Below are 16,888 nucleotides of genomic sequence, written 5' to 3' on the forward strand. Positions count from 1 at the left end.
TATACAATGTCATTTGTTTCACCACAGTAAATTAGTTGAATGACGTCATCGAATATTCGGATTCGATCGAATATTAGACCCTAGATATTCGTATTCGCCGAATCCGAATAGTTTGGATCTCAGCCCATCCCTAGTTAACCGTAAAGAATAAATTGTTTCCAAGCATGGTTGGACCCTAATACAAATTCCTGGGTACCCACTACATGCCAAATAACTAGTTTCATCAATTTTTATTTTACCAGTAATTAAGTATTTATCAAACACTTTTCGGCAAAGTTTTTAAAATTCAGGGTGGGCAGGTATAGTTTGACATGCATTCCTATTAGACAAATTTTGGTTCCAATGTTTATTGATTAATGGAAGTCAGAAAATTCCAGGGTTGGCCTGCCCACCGTGCCACCCCAGGTGTGGTGCCCAAATTACCCACATGTTTGTTAAATCCACTCTTAATTTATTGTTTATTTAAATTTGTCCAAATCAAGGCAATTGTTTGTTTTAATTTGTTTTATTTTCTCATCAAACTTTTAATTTACAAATGTTTAAATGGTCTTAACTTAAGATTTCTATAAATCTTTATAAAATATGCTTTATTAAATAGTTGATCTGAATTTCTACCCATTTTAAATAAATAAACAATAATAAATAAACTTTAATAAATATACTTTAATAAATATGTATTGAAAAGCATTATGAAACAACTTTAAATACCCTACACAACCAGACACACCTGAAGACAAGGAATCATCCACTCACTCGCAAACCATCACCAGCCCGAGCACGATGGCTGAGTTTGGGCCTGATCTTAAATCACAACTTGCTCTAAACACAAGTTATATGGATTATTTGGAAGATGCAAGATACGCCATACAACAATGCCAGTACGGTTATTTGTAGTTTATATATTGATCATATTATAGTATATTCTTAATGCCTTCCATAAATTAACAACAATTCCCAAGTTTAAAAATTTCTAATTTATTTTAATGTTGTTTTTTGTTGCAAAATTTTAGTTAAATATACCGCTGCCCTCCTTTGCCTGAGACCCCCAACTTTTTTACCTTGATTTTTCTCTACTATAATGAGAAACACCGAGTATAAAACTGTCCTTGCCTCGCCATGTAAGGATAAATAAGTTACATACACAGTAACCTCTAAGCAGGCCTAATGTTTTTTAAAGTTTTTATTCCCACACAGAGATGCTTGCTGTGGTTGGTCGGTTAAATACGATGGAACGGAGGATAATGAAGGGGTTTCGAATTTACTTCAACGAGGAGGTGAATCTTGTTTGGGACATTTAGTCTTTTTTATTTGTTTTTTTTTAAAAACATTTTATCCATTTTGTTATTTTTTAACTTATATTTTCAAATATTTTGGAAATTAAACAATATACATTTACTCCTTCATTCATTAATAATAAACTAAACAATAATTTGTCAGCAGGCACAAGGTGTATGAAACAGAACACCCGTGTTATAACGACTGTTGTTGTTTCCCATGCGAGGATAAATAAGTTACAATCGTGGTAACTTGTAAGCAGGCACAAGGTGTATGAAACAGAACACCCGTGTTATAACGACTGTCCCGCCATGCGAGGATAAATAAGTTACATTTATTCATAATAAACTAAACATTAATTTCCAGATTCCTTGAAACAAGAAACATCAATATTACATGAACATACAAACGGGGAAACCACAGATTTAAAAACTGGTTCCGAATCTGCAATGAAGGCTTTATCAGCCGCATACCAAGCTATTAATATCACCGCTCGTGCTTTGACCGATGATTTGTCTTCATGTGATGTTCATGAAACTACAGCAGATGGTACAGCTCGTCGTGATACCACTCATCATGATGCTACTCATCGTGATACCACTCATCGTGATGCTACTCATCGTGAAACCACTCATTATGATGCTACTCATCGTGATACCACTCATCATGATGCTACTCATCGTGATACCACTCATCATGATGCTACTCATCGTGATACCGCTCATCATGATGCTACTCATCGTGATACAGCTCATCGTGATGCTACTCATCGTGATACCACTCATCATGATGCTACTCATCGTGATACCACTCATGAAGTTCATATTGTTGTTCACGGTGAAAACCAGAAAGTTGATTTGGATGAAAATTTTAACCAACAAGAGAAAAAGGATCTTGAAAGTAATTCAACAACAACAACAACAACAACATCATCTTTATCAGGTAGTTTCGCTAATTGTGAATAAAATAATGTTATTGGCTTTAAAATCATCATAGTGAACTTAGTAAGAGGCAGAAGTAATAGGTTCAAAGCCTCTCGTTGCTACCATTGTGGTGTATGTGTCCTTGGGCAAAACACTTAAAAATATTTACAAAATTCCATACTTTTCATAACATTATAAGGGGCATGAGACGTATAAAGCTACCATGTTCGTCCCTTGGTTAGAAGCAGGTGCCCAACCATGCACCAATGTATAGTTTGGGTTTTAAACATTGTTTTTAAAAAATTGAATCACATTAAATAATCTAAGTTTAAAAAATAGTAATAATAAAGTTATTTTCGTAATTTAAAAAAATGGACAGTTTTAGTTTAAAAATTAATAATAAAAAGCTGTTTTAGTAATGTGAAAAAAATAACCAAAAAAAAACAGTTTAAAAATTAATATTAAAAAAGTTGTTTTAGTAACTTGAAAAAATTAAAAGTTAATAATTATAAAGTTGTTTTAGTAACTAACAAACATATTAATTGAAACATCCATCATCCCAAGGCAAACAACGCGGCCACAGTAACCCACAATCTACAGTTGACGAGTTCTTCCGAAGTTTGATGGAAATTGTCCCAAAAACTACACGAGAAAAAGTTGAAAAGAAAACGTTTCATAAAGTAAGTGGGAGTTGTGTATGGGCTTGTTATGCCAGGAATGATTTTTAATATATTAGCAGCTATTTGGTTTTTAAACTTTGGTGGTAACTTTAGATCACATTGAGGCATCTCTATCTATACAGAATATAAAACAAAAATTCGGAATAAAAAGTTTTTGACAAATTTCTAAAAAAACACATAAAACCAAATTTCATTAAAAAACATTTTTCAGTTATCAATCGATGACGACATTGAATCCGGCATCGAAGTTTCATCGGATGGGGACATTCCCCAATACGGGAATGATGATCATGATCACAAGGTAGAAATAACAATTAACATAATTATTGTTTTGCAAAAATATCACAGCTTATAATCACAGACAGGTCTAGATTGATAAAATTCATAAAACGTTTCCGTTCCTTCTTTTTGTAAGTTAACTTAAATAAGTCGTGAAATAACGATGTTTCAATGCGCTGCATATCTGGTAAAGATATATTTAGTTGGACTTCCTTATGTAAATTCCTGGATACCTGTATTTGTAAGTTCAAACTAAGTTCTTGTATCATTTCAATCACCTCGCCTCTAACCCAGAGGTTATGGGTTCAAGTCATATCGCTGCTACCATTGTGGGCTTGTGTTAAAAATAGGAAATTAAAACCTACCGCTTTAATCATTCTATTTGAATAAGAGACTGACGATGCCATTTGGGCGAAATATATTTCTCTATTAATAACTAGTGGTTGGACTTGATTTTTGTTTGTTACGTTTTCGTAGCACCAGATCATTGCTACTACTTTCATGTTATATTTTACAACTTAATGCGCACAACACACACAGCACACAAGTCACCACAGTGAAGACACCATCAGTGAATCTTCCAGAAATACCAATGACGTAGACAACCAGCCAACCAAGGAGCAACTTCTCGTGGAAAACGACATCAAAGAATTTGAAGAGACAACTAAACTGCAACATTACAGGTGCTTTGGTGTTTGAACAGGGACTAAAAGTTTTTAAACACCTTTTTTGATCAAATATTTGCTGTTATGTTAGTATTAAGACAGCTGCTGTGTGTGTATAGCTTTGCCGATATTTCACTTTTGGTGTCACATAACGACTTTTGTTTTCATGTTGTTTTTTTTCTGGCCAGTTTCAATACAAACATGACAACCCATATGTAAGATACGATTTTTTTTCGAAAATGTTTAAAAACTAAAACTGTCTTTAATGATGGCAGAAGTGATAAATTACCAAATTTCAACATTTATTTAAAAGATTTATCATAAGTGTAATTGCATAAACATTTTTATCTCATATTTTTGTGTCATAAAATTTTGCTGTGTCATAGTTTCATGGATGACACAGACGATGAATTCGATGACTCAGCATCGATGACATCATCGTTTTACGAAGTATGCGAAGACTACACACCGACAGAAGTTTCCGTTCCTTCGAATACCCCACTTAAGTTACAAGGAATACCTTACACTGGTGGGTAGCTTATTGTTAATTGATCACATCTTGCTTTGTTTTAATATAAGTCTAACAGCCATATTTAATAACGTTTATAGTAGGGTGGGGTAAGATGGGACATGTCTTAATTCCCATTTCCCCCCCAATTTGGTTGCAACTAATGAATATTTACAGAATTATATAATCCTCGCGACTCCTAAAAGTGTTGGTAATTGTTTAAAACGCGAAATATTGGATTTATTCTAACGACGTCCCATCTTAGTGATCTTACCCTACAGTTTTTATTCATTTCAAACAAAGTATTATTAATATTGTTTGTAGATTAAATTATTTATATTCTCACCAGGTCCTCTAATGGGAACATTATTTGCCAAACTTGATCAAATGATCAGCAATTCACTTTATGAGAATTTATTACTGACTGGTATTATAACAAGATTAGCTACCTACCCCCAACCATTGTTGAGGTCGTTCCTACTTAATACACAGATGGTTTTCCATCCTTCGGTGAGGTCGTTATACCAGGTATGTGTGTGTAATATGTTTATAACTTATAACATTGTAAGGGGCATGAGACGTATAAAGCTACCACGTTTCTCCCTTGGTTAGAAGCAGGCGCCCAACCATGCACCAATGTATAGTTTGGGTTTTAAACATTGTTTTAAAAAAAATTAAATCACATTAAACAATCTAAGTTTAAAAATTAATAATAATAAAGTTGTTTTGTTAACTTGAAAAAATTGCCAACATATAGTTTTATATCTCATGCAAATCTCGTTTAACGCGATATTTTGTAATAAATACGCTGTAGTGCAGTTGGTTAGCGTGCCTGCCTTTTATAGAGAGGTTACGGGTTCAAGTCTCATCGCTGCTACTATCGTGGGCGTATATATCCTTGGGCAAGACACTTAATGGCAATTTCTTCAACCCAGTGGTCAATAATAAGTTGTCCAAATTATTAGCCATTCATAAAAAAAGTTCATGTAAACAAACTCCTACAAAGTAACACACAGGGTAACACACAGGTGCAAGTTTTATAAAACAGAACACCCGTGTTATAACAACTGTACCACGGCCTCTGATATAAGTTTATCACAACTTAAATATAAATCATTAATATCATAAGATGCATCACAGGTGTTAAACAGTGCACGCAACAAGATCAACAATTACGCCAAAGAAGTTTCCGACTTTACGATCCTTGTTCGTCGCGCACAGAAATATCTCCTCGCTCGTGGCACTCTACCGCTATCTGGTGACGCACGTAGTCGAAATATTGTCCGAGAAAAACCAATGCCGGTTCCTAAAGGTTTGTCTTTTTGTTATATGCTGGTGGTTGAAACTTTTTAGGAAATATTCACCCACAAAGTAACATACGTTGTAATAAGGCACGAGGTGTATGAAACAGAACACCCGTGTTATAACGACTGTGTTGCTCCACCATGCAAGGATAAACAAGTTACATACGTGGTAACTTGTAAGCGGGCACGAGGTGTATGAAACAGAACACCCGTGTTATAACAGCTGTCGTTGCCCCCCATGCGAGGATAAATAAGTTACATACGTGGTAACTTGTAAGCGGGCATGAGGTGTATTAAACAGAACACCCGCGTTATAACGACTTTCGTTTCCCCGCCATGCGAGGATAAATAAGTTACATACGTGGTAACTTGTAAGCGTGCACGAGGTGTATGAAACAGAACACCCGTATTATAACGACTGTCGTTGCCAACACAAGATGCCATCTATTCACTTTTCACTTTTTTAATAAACTTATGATTGAGAAACATTGTATTATTTTATGGTAGTAATACAAATAGGTGGTACCATACATCAATTATTTTTCGAGGTTAAATACCTTTCCTTTATTTAGTGAAAACGAAAACGCTTGGAGACATGTTTGTGAGAAGGAAAGAAAGAAAAAGGAAACCGCTTCTTCCAAAACTTGAATCACTTTTAGAGGTAAACATTGTATTGATATTATATGTATATGTTGTTGCTGCCATGTGTATGTATTATGAGTGTGAGAAGGATTGTTCTGCATTTTGTTTTACAATATTAAAGGTCTTAGATTTTTCTACCATACAATGAGACTTCATGAGGGTTTGCTGTTAAGTGTCTTTTTCAAAAAGCGTAATGGTGGCAGCATCGAGCCTTAAACCCATAACCGCTGCGCTATAGTCATGCGTGCTAACCACTGTGCCATCTATTTTGACCGTGTATTATGCAAAATTGAATCTACAGCGACGAGATAGATCAGCGAGTTCAGCGTCAACTACGGACGCCAAACCTCATCCGTCAGACGGCGCTGCTGAGTCGGGTTCGTTGTTTTACGTGAAACAGCGTGTGCAAGAAAGAGAACGAGAGCAACGGAAAATGAGAGAATTAAAAACGAAGAACGCTGTGTATGCGTGCATCGTATTGGCTGAATTTCTCAAAGAGCTAGCAGCAGTTGCACAAGAACATGCGGTTTCTAATATCTTGTAATATTACGAATGTTTCTTATACCTTCAACCTATCTTTATTAACCACATTATTTCTTCTATATGATGGATTGCAATCGTGTTTTTAATAGTTTTATAGTAAGGTGGGGTAAGATGGGACATTTTCATTCTGTTTACTTGTTCCATTTGGTTTTTAACAAGTATTTACAGAACCGTAGCCACGTGACTCTAAAATAGCGTTGTTAGTTGTTAAAAACACGTTTAGGAAATATTGGTTTAGGTGCTAACGGTATCCCATCTTACCCCACAGTACTATATTGCCGAATAACTGCTGTTTTATGAGTTTTACTCGACTTTTAACGCACACAACCACACAGAGACATTATTACTTGTTTTAAGGCTATTTATTATTTATCGCTACAATCCCTAAGCGTTGTGCCTTAGCCCCGAAAGCTATGCATGTGACATTTGTGCAAGGTACTGTACGCCTATAAGCTCAACTACTATGTGTCGTGGTTAAATAGCATTTATTTTACATTGGTACGACATGCACCGATACTTTAATTGAGTCAATACATTAAACCATAAACATACTTGAATAATACAGGTATACGGTAAAGCTACGAGGAAAAAAAACTTGTATATTTGAAATTGCTTAGTTAGACTTGGGTTTTATGTTTGCTACCATTGTGGACGCATGTGTCCTTTGGCAAGACACTTGACGACAATTCTTTTGGGTTGTCTAAATTGTCAGCCATACATTGCAAAAAAATCAACCACAAAAATTACACACAAGGTACCAGTGCGGTAACTCGTAAGCGGGCACGAGGTGGAAACAGAGAACAAAACAGGTCACATTCATCCATCTCCTACACAACGCCAACCAGGCTTTTATTTGTTTATTTTGCAAGACTTCGCCTCAGCTTCATCCAGAACGATGGACGATCCGCTACATCGGTCGGCCAAACCAACCAAGCGTTTCTCCTCACACCTAATACTGGGAGTCGTTCAACGCCAACTAAACTTTCACCGTGTCGTTTCAAATAAACAACGATCAAAGATTCCGCCGATCGCTCACTGTTTCGCCACATCTCAGATACCATGGACAGTTCAAACCTTGTCCAGCTGTTGGCTACGTAGTCCTTGGACAGAATGACCAACGCGTGTTTGCTTAATCTTAAATTATTAGCAGCTGAAACCATTTTTGGACAACCGGGTTTAAAATCACGGGAAGGAAAGCAAAGTTTCATGGGAGTTAGTTCGTATGGCGGGTTCTCGATAGCGCAAAGTAGCTGCCGCACCACCCACGCTTCGTCCACTGAATCAGGAACGCAAGATATATAAGCCTGGTATTCATAAACGTCGCTTCTATTCCTTGGTAATGCTTTATGGTAGGAAACTTTCGATTTGATCATCTCATACCAAAACAAAGCTTGGAATCTTACCGAGAAACCAAATACAGCACAAGCAGTTGAAAGTAACAAACAGCCGAGAACTATACCGACAATTTTGGTTGCTTTCTTCCAGCATAATGCTTCTGAATCCCATTCTATAATATCAACATAACTACGACTACTGTGTAGAAAGCAAGTGACGTTTCTTAATAATATGCGACTTCTGCCCACTGTTAAATATAAGTTGTCTATGATCCATTGTTGAAACGGTATAATGTCACAATTGCAAAGGAATCTGTTGTTTTCAATGTCAAGGGACCTGAGATTTACAAGCGAAGAAAACGTGGCAGGATCCAGGACACGGATTTGATTCCCGCGAAGATTTAGTTCCTCCAGCAAATGGTTTGTTTGGAAAATATCTTTTTCTAAACCTGTAATCTTGTTATAAGATACATCAAGAAGTCGCAAATGAACAGAACCAGTAAAAGCAGAGGATGAAATGCTTCTAATGTTGGAACGAATGAAGTAAAGTTGTTTTACCATTAACCCTGAGAACATGATGCCCGTGTTCAATCCTTGCTCGATGTTTAGAACTTGGTTAAATTTAATGCAAGTCAAATTAACGTGATGTTTGAATGCGTTATTAACCTCATCGTTATATACAACATGATTGCCACTGAAATCAAAATATTCCAAATGGTGCAAATATTTTAACCAGTCAATTGGTATTTCCAATAGATTGTTATAGCTGACGTCCATAACCCCGCAATGGTAATGCGCTTAATTGCGATATGTGTCCGAGATCGAACCAGCCAATTTTACAATGTGGAATGTTCAAGCTTTCTAAAGCAGACACGCCGTAATCGGCAAATGCATAAGTGAACCAACTCCCCGCAAGAACAACCGACTTAGTTTGACTGTATATTGATTTAAAACGCTTTGGTACAATTCCAATAGAAATTTTGTCTTGAAATATTTTGTTCCATGACAGATCAATATATTCAATCAAAGTTACATTGTACGTGTATTTTATCATCGGTACAGATTGTAGATTGTTGTGCGAGATATTTATTCCGCGTAGATTGTCTACGTTCGCAAACGCCTCGGGGTCTACTCGGTGGATTTGGTTCTTAGACAAGTCGATGTATTCCAGTCCTTTTATGTTGGAAAACACAAACTTGCGAACTTCAACCAGCCGTACGAAGTTAAGTCCAATCCGTCGAACAAACGTCTCGTTGCAATTTTGGTAAGTTAGGCTCTTGAACGACGCATCTGTGAGAACAAGAGAGCTTGATTTTGCTTGCTCGCCACCCGTATTTACATGCAGGTTGTTTACGTGTGAACATCGCAGTGCATCCAGTATTGATGGTTCGTAAAGCGTAGGAAAGTCAGAGAAATACAAATTATCGATATGGTAACAACGAAATAACTCCGTGTCCATTTTGACATTATATAACTGTCTAAAATCCAGCACTTCGTAGTAAGTTCGGCATGAACCCCCACAACAACTTTCAGGAGCTTTATGTATGTTTAAATCGTCCATGTCGGCCAGATAAAGTTTCTTTAACGATCTTGGTTTGTTTTTTTGAGAGAAATAATCGCCAAAAGCAAAACTGTTGAAACTATTCCCGCTTAAATCGAGTGTTTCTAGATTATCCAACCGTTTCAGGGATTCGTAGGGAATTTCCTTGAACAGATTTGACTTTAGTAGTAATGTTTCAAGGCCGTAAAGACCATGGAAAGTTCCAGCTTCCAACTGAACGAGACTGTTTAACTGAAGCGACAGATTCTTCAATGAAACAAAACAATCGAACGAACCATTGCCGACTTTTGTTAAGAAATTATTCGCGAAACTGAGCCACGTTGTGTAGCTGACTGATGCACAGCAAAACTGGAAGCTTCGAGATTCAATCTGCGTTAAACTGTTTCCAGATAAATCCATTATTTCTACTGGAGGCAAAGTTCCTGTTGGTATAACAGACAATCCAAAGCATCGGACCTTGTACAACGGGTTGATATCCTGACCTGGTAGTTTTATCATTGAACAATTCGACGAGCGCCATGTTGGTGAATTACTTACTTTGTATGAACTGGATAATTTTGCACAAACTATAAGAAGTAACAAGCGTACATACATATCACTGCACATATACATAGCTGCACACCGCTAGACTGGTGTGCGTCCCCACCCACATCCGTGTATATTGGTCCCACCTAAATACGCTTATATCTTGAAGGCTTAAATATATCACGCTGTAGGGCGTAGTAGACGAAGGAATGCATGAAATACATGTAACTTATTTATTCTCGCATAGCGGGGCAACGAAACTCGTTATAACACGGATGTTCTGTATCATACACCATTCCCAAATGACCACTATGGTTTAACAAGAACTATCCGTACGACTATAATATAGATACGTCAGTCACCTTTTAATTGACAAGTTAACGGTCTTATAGATTCCTCATCGTTGATCCATTGTTTCAGCTTGGTTATAACATAACGTATATTTTAACTCTTCGAAAACGATAGCGAAGGTCATATTATTTAACGTAAGAAAGAAAGGAAATTACGCAATATTTTATGCAAGTGTAGGTATAAATAAATTTATATTTTCCATTTTTTGTATTATCGTTTCAATTTTACCCGCCAACGCATGTTTGAGTTTCTAGGACTCCCCGCAGAGAATGAAAAGTTTATTATATTAGTGCAAAGCAACCAAACGGTGGCGCTAGACTGCGGTAACCTAGCAACTAACGGCGTCTCTGAAAGTCACCTTTCATTTGTAAGCGGTTCACTGACAGTGTTGGTCGTTTATTAGTAGAACTAGAACTAGAACCCTTACGGTTTCAGGGCGTTTCAGCAACATTTTTACACCTGGTGTGTCCTTTATTTAGTAGAACTCATACAGTCGCAACTCGCAATTAACTTTTGAGTTTAAAGATAAAAACTAAACGAATGTATTTTATAGCTGTAAGAGTTCTGCTGCAAATGTATGCCCGTACAATATAATAATAACTTATACAACTGTAAAACTTTAGTTGGTACCCTTGTTACTAGAATAACATGAATTAGGTCTTTACAAAACGTTTGTAGTAAAGGCAGCGCAAATGAACAAAATATTGTGAAGGATCAAATTAGTGGATGGGCCATGAAACGAAGAAACAATGAAGCCAGGGATCCCGGGGATGAAACAACAGTAAGATTTTATACGCTTTACTGCACCTTATAAGGGTCCCTCTGAATTGTCCCAGTCTGCAGATCATGGCTGGTGCACGTTTATGTTTATTCGAATTTTGTTGTTTTTTAAACTTGTTTTAACAACTGTTGTTTTGTCACTATATCCTGTCTTTTCGTTAGTTTCCATTTTCTTAATGTGCGATCCTAAAGAAACAAATAAAATTTATTATTCAAATATCCTTATTTCAACCAGCCTAAAGTAGCGGTAAGCTCCCATGCAGCTTTTACATCAAGCAACGATGAAACCAGCCATCCATCAATAAGTGAACCTCAACCTACTGTTTCTTCACAAGATGTGTCCATACCGGCCCCTAACTCCACTCAGGTGAATTACAATCTTCATTCATTGGATGTCAACTCTGTTTGGTTGACTTGAATGTATTATGTGTAGCAGTGGGCAACAGAGTGGTTTGTTGCCGCTTTATATCCACTGTGGTGCTGTTTCTATCTTTTTTTTTGTTTTTTTACAGGAAGGAACAAATTTAGCTTTATTTTCTACCACTGCCCCAACAACCACTGCCCCAACAACCACTGCCCCAACAACCACTGCCCCAACAACCACTGCCCCCCCAACAACAAATAATCAGCAACAACCTGTGACGATAAACAACCCAGAAGATGTTCATTTTCACCAACAAACACAAAATGAACTTCATCTTCACCAGCAAACACAAAATGAACTCCATCTTCACCAGCAAACACAAAATGAACTTCATCTTCACCAGCAAACACAAAATGAACTTCATCTTCACCAAACAAAAAGTGTGCACCACCACCACCACTACCATAATCCACAGCAACAACTCACACAGGAAGGCCAATCACAAGCAACCAATCAACCACAAGCAACCAATCAACCACAAGCAACCAATCAACCACAAGCAACCAATCAACCACAAGCAACCAACCAACCACAAGCAACCAACCAACCAGAAGCAACCAACCAACCACAGCTTATTGATATACTCGGTATGTTTATTGGTTGGTAGTATCAATGTCACAAATGTGTTTTTTATGTTTAAAATAAGGTCTGGGATCAAATGGTCCATAGTTTGTCTGTTGGTGTTATATCCTCCTGTAAATATAACACCGCATGTCCGAGCCATTGTTCCCAAGGTGTATGAACACCCGTGTTTAACGACTGTCGTTTTCCGGCCACGCGAGGATAAAGTAAGTTATATACTTACATTCATTCATTTATGTAAACTCCTCATATTCCGCGATGAAAATATTGTAAAGATCATGGAGTTAAGTTGTCATGATGGGCTTAAAGTTTACTGTCATTTGTTCTATGTTTCTCTAAAAGTTTGTAATTATTTTAATCTGTAATTCTATTCGAATAGATTTGTGTGTTGTCTGTTGTAAGATTTTCAAAAGTCCGAATTCCACAAAATTGTGGTCCTGTGAAAAGTTAAATCACACCAAAAGTTTCTGGTCTGTATATCAGAGATATGTTATATTATATTTAGATTATTTATTGATAATTGGTTGTCAAATATTTCTGCAGTTGAAGAATTAATACGGCTATTAAGAAAAATAATAGAAGGACTTCGTGGAGAAGCCCTCTTGCCAGCGGGAGTTTCAGTTCCAGGTCGTATCACCAAGCCTGTTCCGCTTCTAATAACCAAGGTCCGACAAATATTAGATGATGAATGGAAGCTACATAGAAACCAACGTAAGAACTTGCAACGTATGTACACACCACAAGGTTCTATACTGATTGAGGAACTGTTTGATGTTGCAAAACAAGTGGCACAACAAGAAGCAGACAAGAAGTGTAATACACCTGAAGCCAAAGCCATGCATGTAGTAAAGTATGGTAACATTGTTTGTGCAGTTGGACTACCTGGGGTTGGTAAGAGCACTCTTTTAAAGCAGATGATCAACTGTATTGTTGTAGATAAATCAGTGAAACCAGATACGCAGTTTTTGTTACACGTCTCACTGAAGAAATTTAACCCAAAGAAGAAAGTTACTCTGTTAGAATTTCTTCTATATGGCAACTTGAGTAAGTGGAATCATTCTGATGAAGAGAACAAAGCTTTGGTTCATTTCCTGTACAACAATCCAAATGTAGTTATTTTGATTGATGGATTGGATGAACTGTATACAAAACAAGCCAACAAAAGGCTCTATGAGTGTCAACTGGATAGCAAGGAAATACCAGAGGTCTTTGTCAAGAACTTGTTGATGGGTAATCTTCTACCTTATGCTGCGAAATTTATCACATCAAGACCACGTCAGTTTTACGAGCTTCACCCTGATTATCGACAAGGTTTGGTTTCTGAGGTGCGTGGTTTGGATAAACCTGCAAAGAAGGATCTTACTAAACAGATGTGTGGTGAAGCCAATCTTGAAACTGTGGAAAAATATTTGGCAGATCGTCCAAACTTGGATGCTTTGTGTTCAATTCCAGTCCATTGCATTCAGATTGTAGCTTGTCTCCATTCAAGCGTGTCATCGGGTCGAGAGATCAACTCAATGACTGATATGTTCATTCATACTCTTATCAACTACAAAGCTTCAGATCATGTAAGAACAAACATGTCAGAACGGGAAATTGGGCAAGAACTGGTTAAACTTGCTCACCTTGCATACAAAGGACTTGCTAAAAGAAAGCTGGTGTTTCAGCAAGCCGACTTTGAAGATGTAGGAATCAATGAACAAACTGTTGATATGTTTCTGCACATCTATGTTGAAAAGTCCCATCATTTAAAAATGAAAATCTTGGAAGGAAAGAAACGAAGTTACTTCACCCATCTCACCTCGCACGAGTTTTACGCCGCGTTGCACTTAATGTTGTTCATGCCACAAGAAGAATTCCGCAGATGTATGGACAGTTTCTATGATCCACATTGGGAAGTCGTGACCCGATTTTTATTTGGTATTTGTAACTCCACTTCATATAAAGATCTGAAAGTGATTTTCCCAGCTTTGATGATTAAAGATTACAAGGAGAAGAAGAATATTCTCAAGTCTTTAATTTCATATGATTTTGATTATATGATCAGATTCTCAGGTTGGGTGCATGAAGCCAATGATGCAGAAATGTCACAAAGGTTTCAAGAGTGCATGCCACAGCTTATAGAGATGGATGCTCCTAGTTATCCGACAGAAGCCTCCGATGTTTTGTTCGCATTCAACACCTTCACAACTCCTCACGACCTGGACCTCGACATGCATAGTTTAGATGAAGCTTCAGTTGAAACTTTACTTCGAGGATTGCATGGAAGTCAAGCAAAGGTAAAATTGAAATATTTGTTTCATTTCGTAAACATAGAAATATCACCTAATTTTTATAAATAAAAATAATTTTATCTTTCTTTGGTAATGATTTGCTAAGTTTTGTTTTAAGCAACAATTCATGAATGTTCAAAGTGTTGGGTCAGTACTCAGTAGGAAACCATTTTTGGTTCAAACTTTTTCAGATCTAATAATAATAGACCTGTTCAAATAACATTTGAAATATATTATTTTATTTTTATTAACCAACATAAATATGTTGTTTCTATTTTAGATCAAAAGATTAAACATGCAAGATGTGCGAATGACAGATTCAACGACACAAGCCCTTCTTTCTCATCTTGATGTGATGGATAGGCTTGGTTTGGTATCTAAGTCCTATGACATGAACCTGAACCCCTACATGGAAGATATATCCAGGAAAATAATGGATCGGCAAAACAAAGTATAAATAATGATTGAAAAGTTTTAATTTATTTTACAACATTATCTGTCATTATAGATAGAGCTTGATATAGATGCATCACTGGATGAGAATGCTACACACTGGTTAGCCCAGTGTCTTTCTAATGTGAGTGATTTAACAATAAATGAGGACAAACTTTCTGCACAAAATCGTATCATCTTACATGAAGCTGTTGAACGACTAACAAACCCACAAGTTAGTGTGTTTAATTTTCATCTTAAGTGGAATGTTATTTAATCTCGCTCCTATCTAATCAACTTATTCTTACTTAGCTATTGTACATACTACAATTAATGTTGTGATATCATAAATAGTTTACATTAGAAAGTATGACATCATAGTAAGACATGTACCTCCAACTTCATTTGATACAAAGTGGCATCTATAATGTTTATATAAAAACAAACTTCATTGGCACTCATGATACCCAATATATCTGGTTTTATATTATCTGACACTCTAGTTTTAATTGCTTCAACTATTTAGGGTTTGACAGTGAATCGCATCAATGGTGATCGGTGGCCAAAGTATTGGGAATTGTATGAACATCAACCAGATGATGATTTAATGCAAATCTTACAATTTCCACCTAGAAAAGTAAGAACCAAAAAAAAATATTCAGTTAGATTATCAAACATGTATTGCAGATTATTATTTATCAATTAAAGGTAAATCATGATCTGCATATAGTTTGAACACTTGTATCACTGCTTTCATCATCACTTATTTATCTTCACTTGGTAGGGCAACTCTGGGTTAATACACGGGTGTTGCACACCATACATGGTGGCTTCATACACCTCGTTCCCCACGATTGTGTTCCAAACCTTGTGTTATCTTAGATTGAAACCTTGGTTGTGATTATTTTTATGCAAGTAATGTTTGTGCACAATTGTAGAAACCCCAGACTACATCCCTGCTTTATTGCCACCCAATGTTGTGGTTAGTTGTGTAAAAAGCTGCTTTACTCACTATGAATGTAAATTTTGTGATGATAGTAGACAATCATAATCATGTTGTTGCTGTCTTTGTAGTTTTTATGGATGATACAAATATATTAACCAACATAAATATATTGTTTCTATATTAGATCAAAAGATTAAATATCCTCAATGCGTGGATGACAGATTCAACGACACAAGCCCTTCTTCCTCATCTTAATGTGATGGATAAGCTTGGTTTGGCATTTAAGTTCAATGACATGAATCTGAACCTCTACATGGAAAATATATCCAGGAAAATAATGGATCGGCAAAACAAAGTATAAATAATGATTGAAAAGTTTTAATTTGTTTCATAATATTATCTGTCATTATAGATACAGCTAAATATAAATGCACCACTGGATGAGAATGCTACACACTGGTTAGCCCGGTGTCTTTCTAATGTGAGTGACTTAACAATAAGTGAGAGGAAACTTTCTGCACAAAATCGTATCATCTTACATGAAGCTGTTGAACGACTAACAAACCCACAAGTTAGTGTGTTTAATTTTCATCTTAGAAGTGGAATGTTATTCAATCTCGCTCCTATCTAATTAACTTATACTTACTTAGCTATTGTACATACTACAATTAATGTTGTGACATCATAGTAAGACATGTACCTCCAACTTCATTTGTCACAAAGTGCCATCTATAATGTTTACATAAAAACAAATTTCATTGGCACTCATGATACCCAATATATCTGGTTTTATATTATCTGACACACTAGTTCTAATTGCTCCAACCATTTAGGGTTTGACAGTGAATGGCATCAATGGTG

General features: G+C 36.4%; 2 protein-coding genes across 2 annotated transcripts in view; one reads left to right on the forward strand and one right to left on the reverse strand.

Annotated features, from left to right (window-relative positions):
• Positions 1–7,370, forward strand: part of LOC100177430 (FTS and Hook-interacting protein-like) — a 16,618-nt gene extending 9,248 nt beyond the window's left edge. The window contains exons 13-23 of the mRNA XM_026838848.1: positions 722–878; positions 1,195–1,274; positions 1,642–2,217; positions 2,763–2,878; positions 3,090–3,179; positions 3,698–3,840; positions 4,209–4,351; positions 4,680–4,858; positions 5,471–5,642; positions 6,207–6,295; positions 6,578–7,370. Coding sequence (XP_026694649.1) covers positions 722–878; positions 1,195–1,274; positions 1,642–2,217; positions 2,763–2,878; positions 3,090–3,179; positions 3,698–3,840; positions 4,209–4,351; positions 4,680–4,858; positions 5,471–5,642; positions 6,207–6,295; positions 6,578–6,820 — 1,988 coding nt within the window. The 3' untranslated portion in view covers positions 6,821–7,370. The remainder of the gene's footprint in view (positions 1–721; positions 879–1,194; positions 1,275–1,641; positions 2,218–2,762; positions 2,879–3,089; positions 3,180–3,697; positions 3,841–4,208; positions 4,352–4,679; positions 4,859–5,470; positions 5,643–6,206; positions 6,296–6,577) is intronic.
• Positions 7,297–10,345, reverse strand: ci-tlr1 (Toll-like receptor 1). The gene is given in 2 exon segments (NM_001166127.2): positions 7,297–8,935; positions 8,937–10,345. Coding segments are annotated over 2 exon segments (2,649 nt in total). The 5' UTR covers positions 10,327–10,345; the 3' UTR covers positions 7,297–7,676.
• Between the last annotated feature and the right edge of the window lie 6,543 nt (positions 10,346–16,888).

The sequence above is a fragment of the Ciona intestinalis genome, unplaced genomic scaffold (assembly GCF_000224145.3).
Source record: "Ciona intestinalis unplaced genomic scaffold, KH HT000121.2, whole genome shotgun sequence".
NCBI classification, from domain to species: domain Eukaryota; kingdom Metazoa; phylum Chordata; class Ascidiacea; order Phlebobranchia; family Cionidae; genus Ciona; species Ciona intestinalis.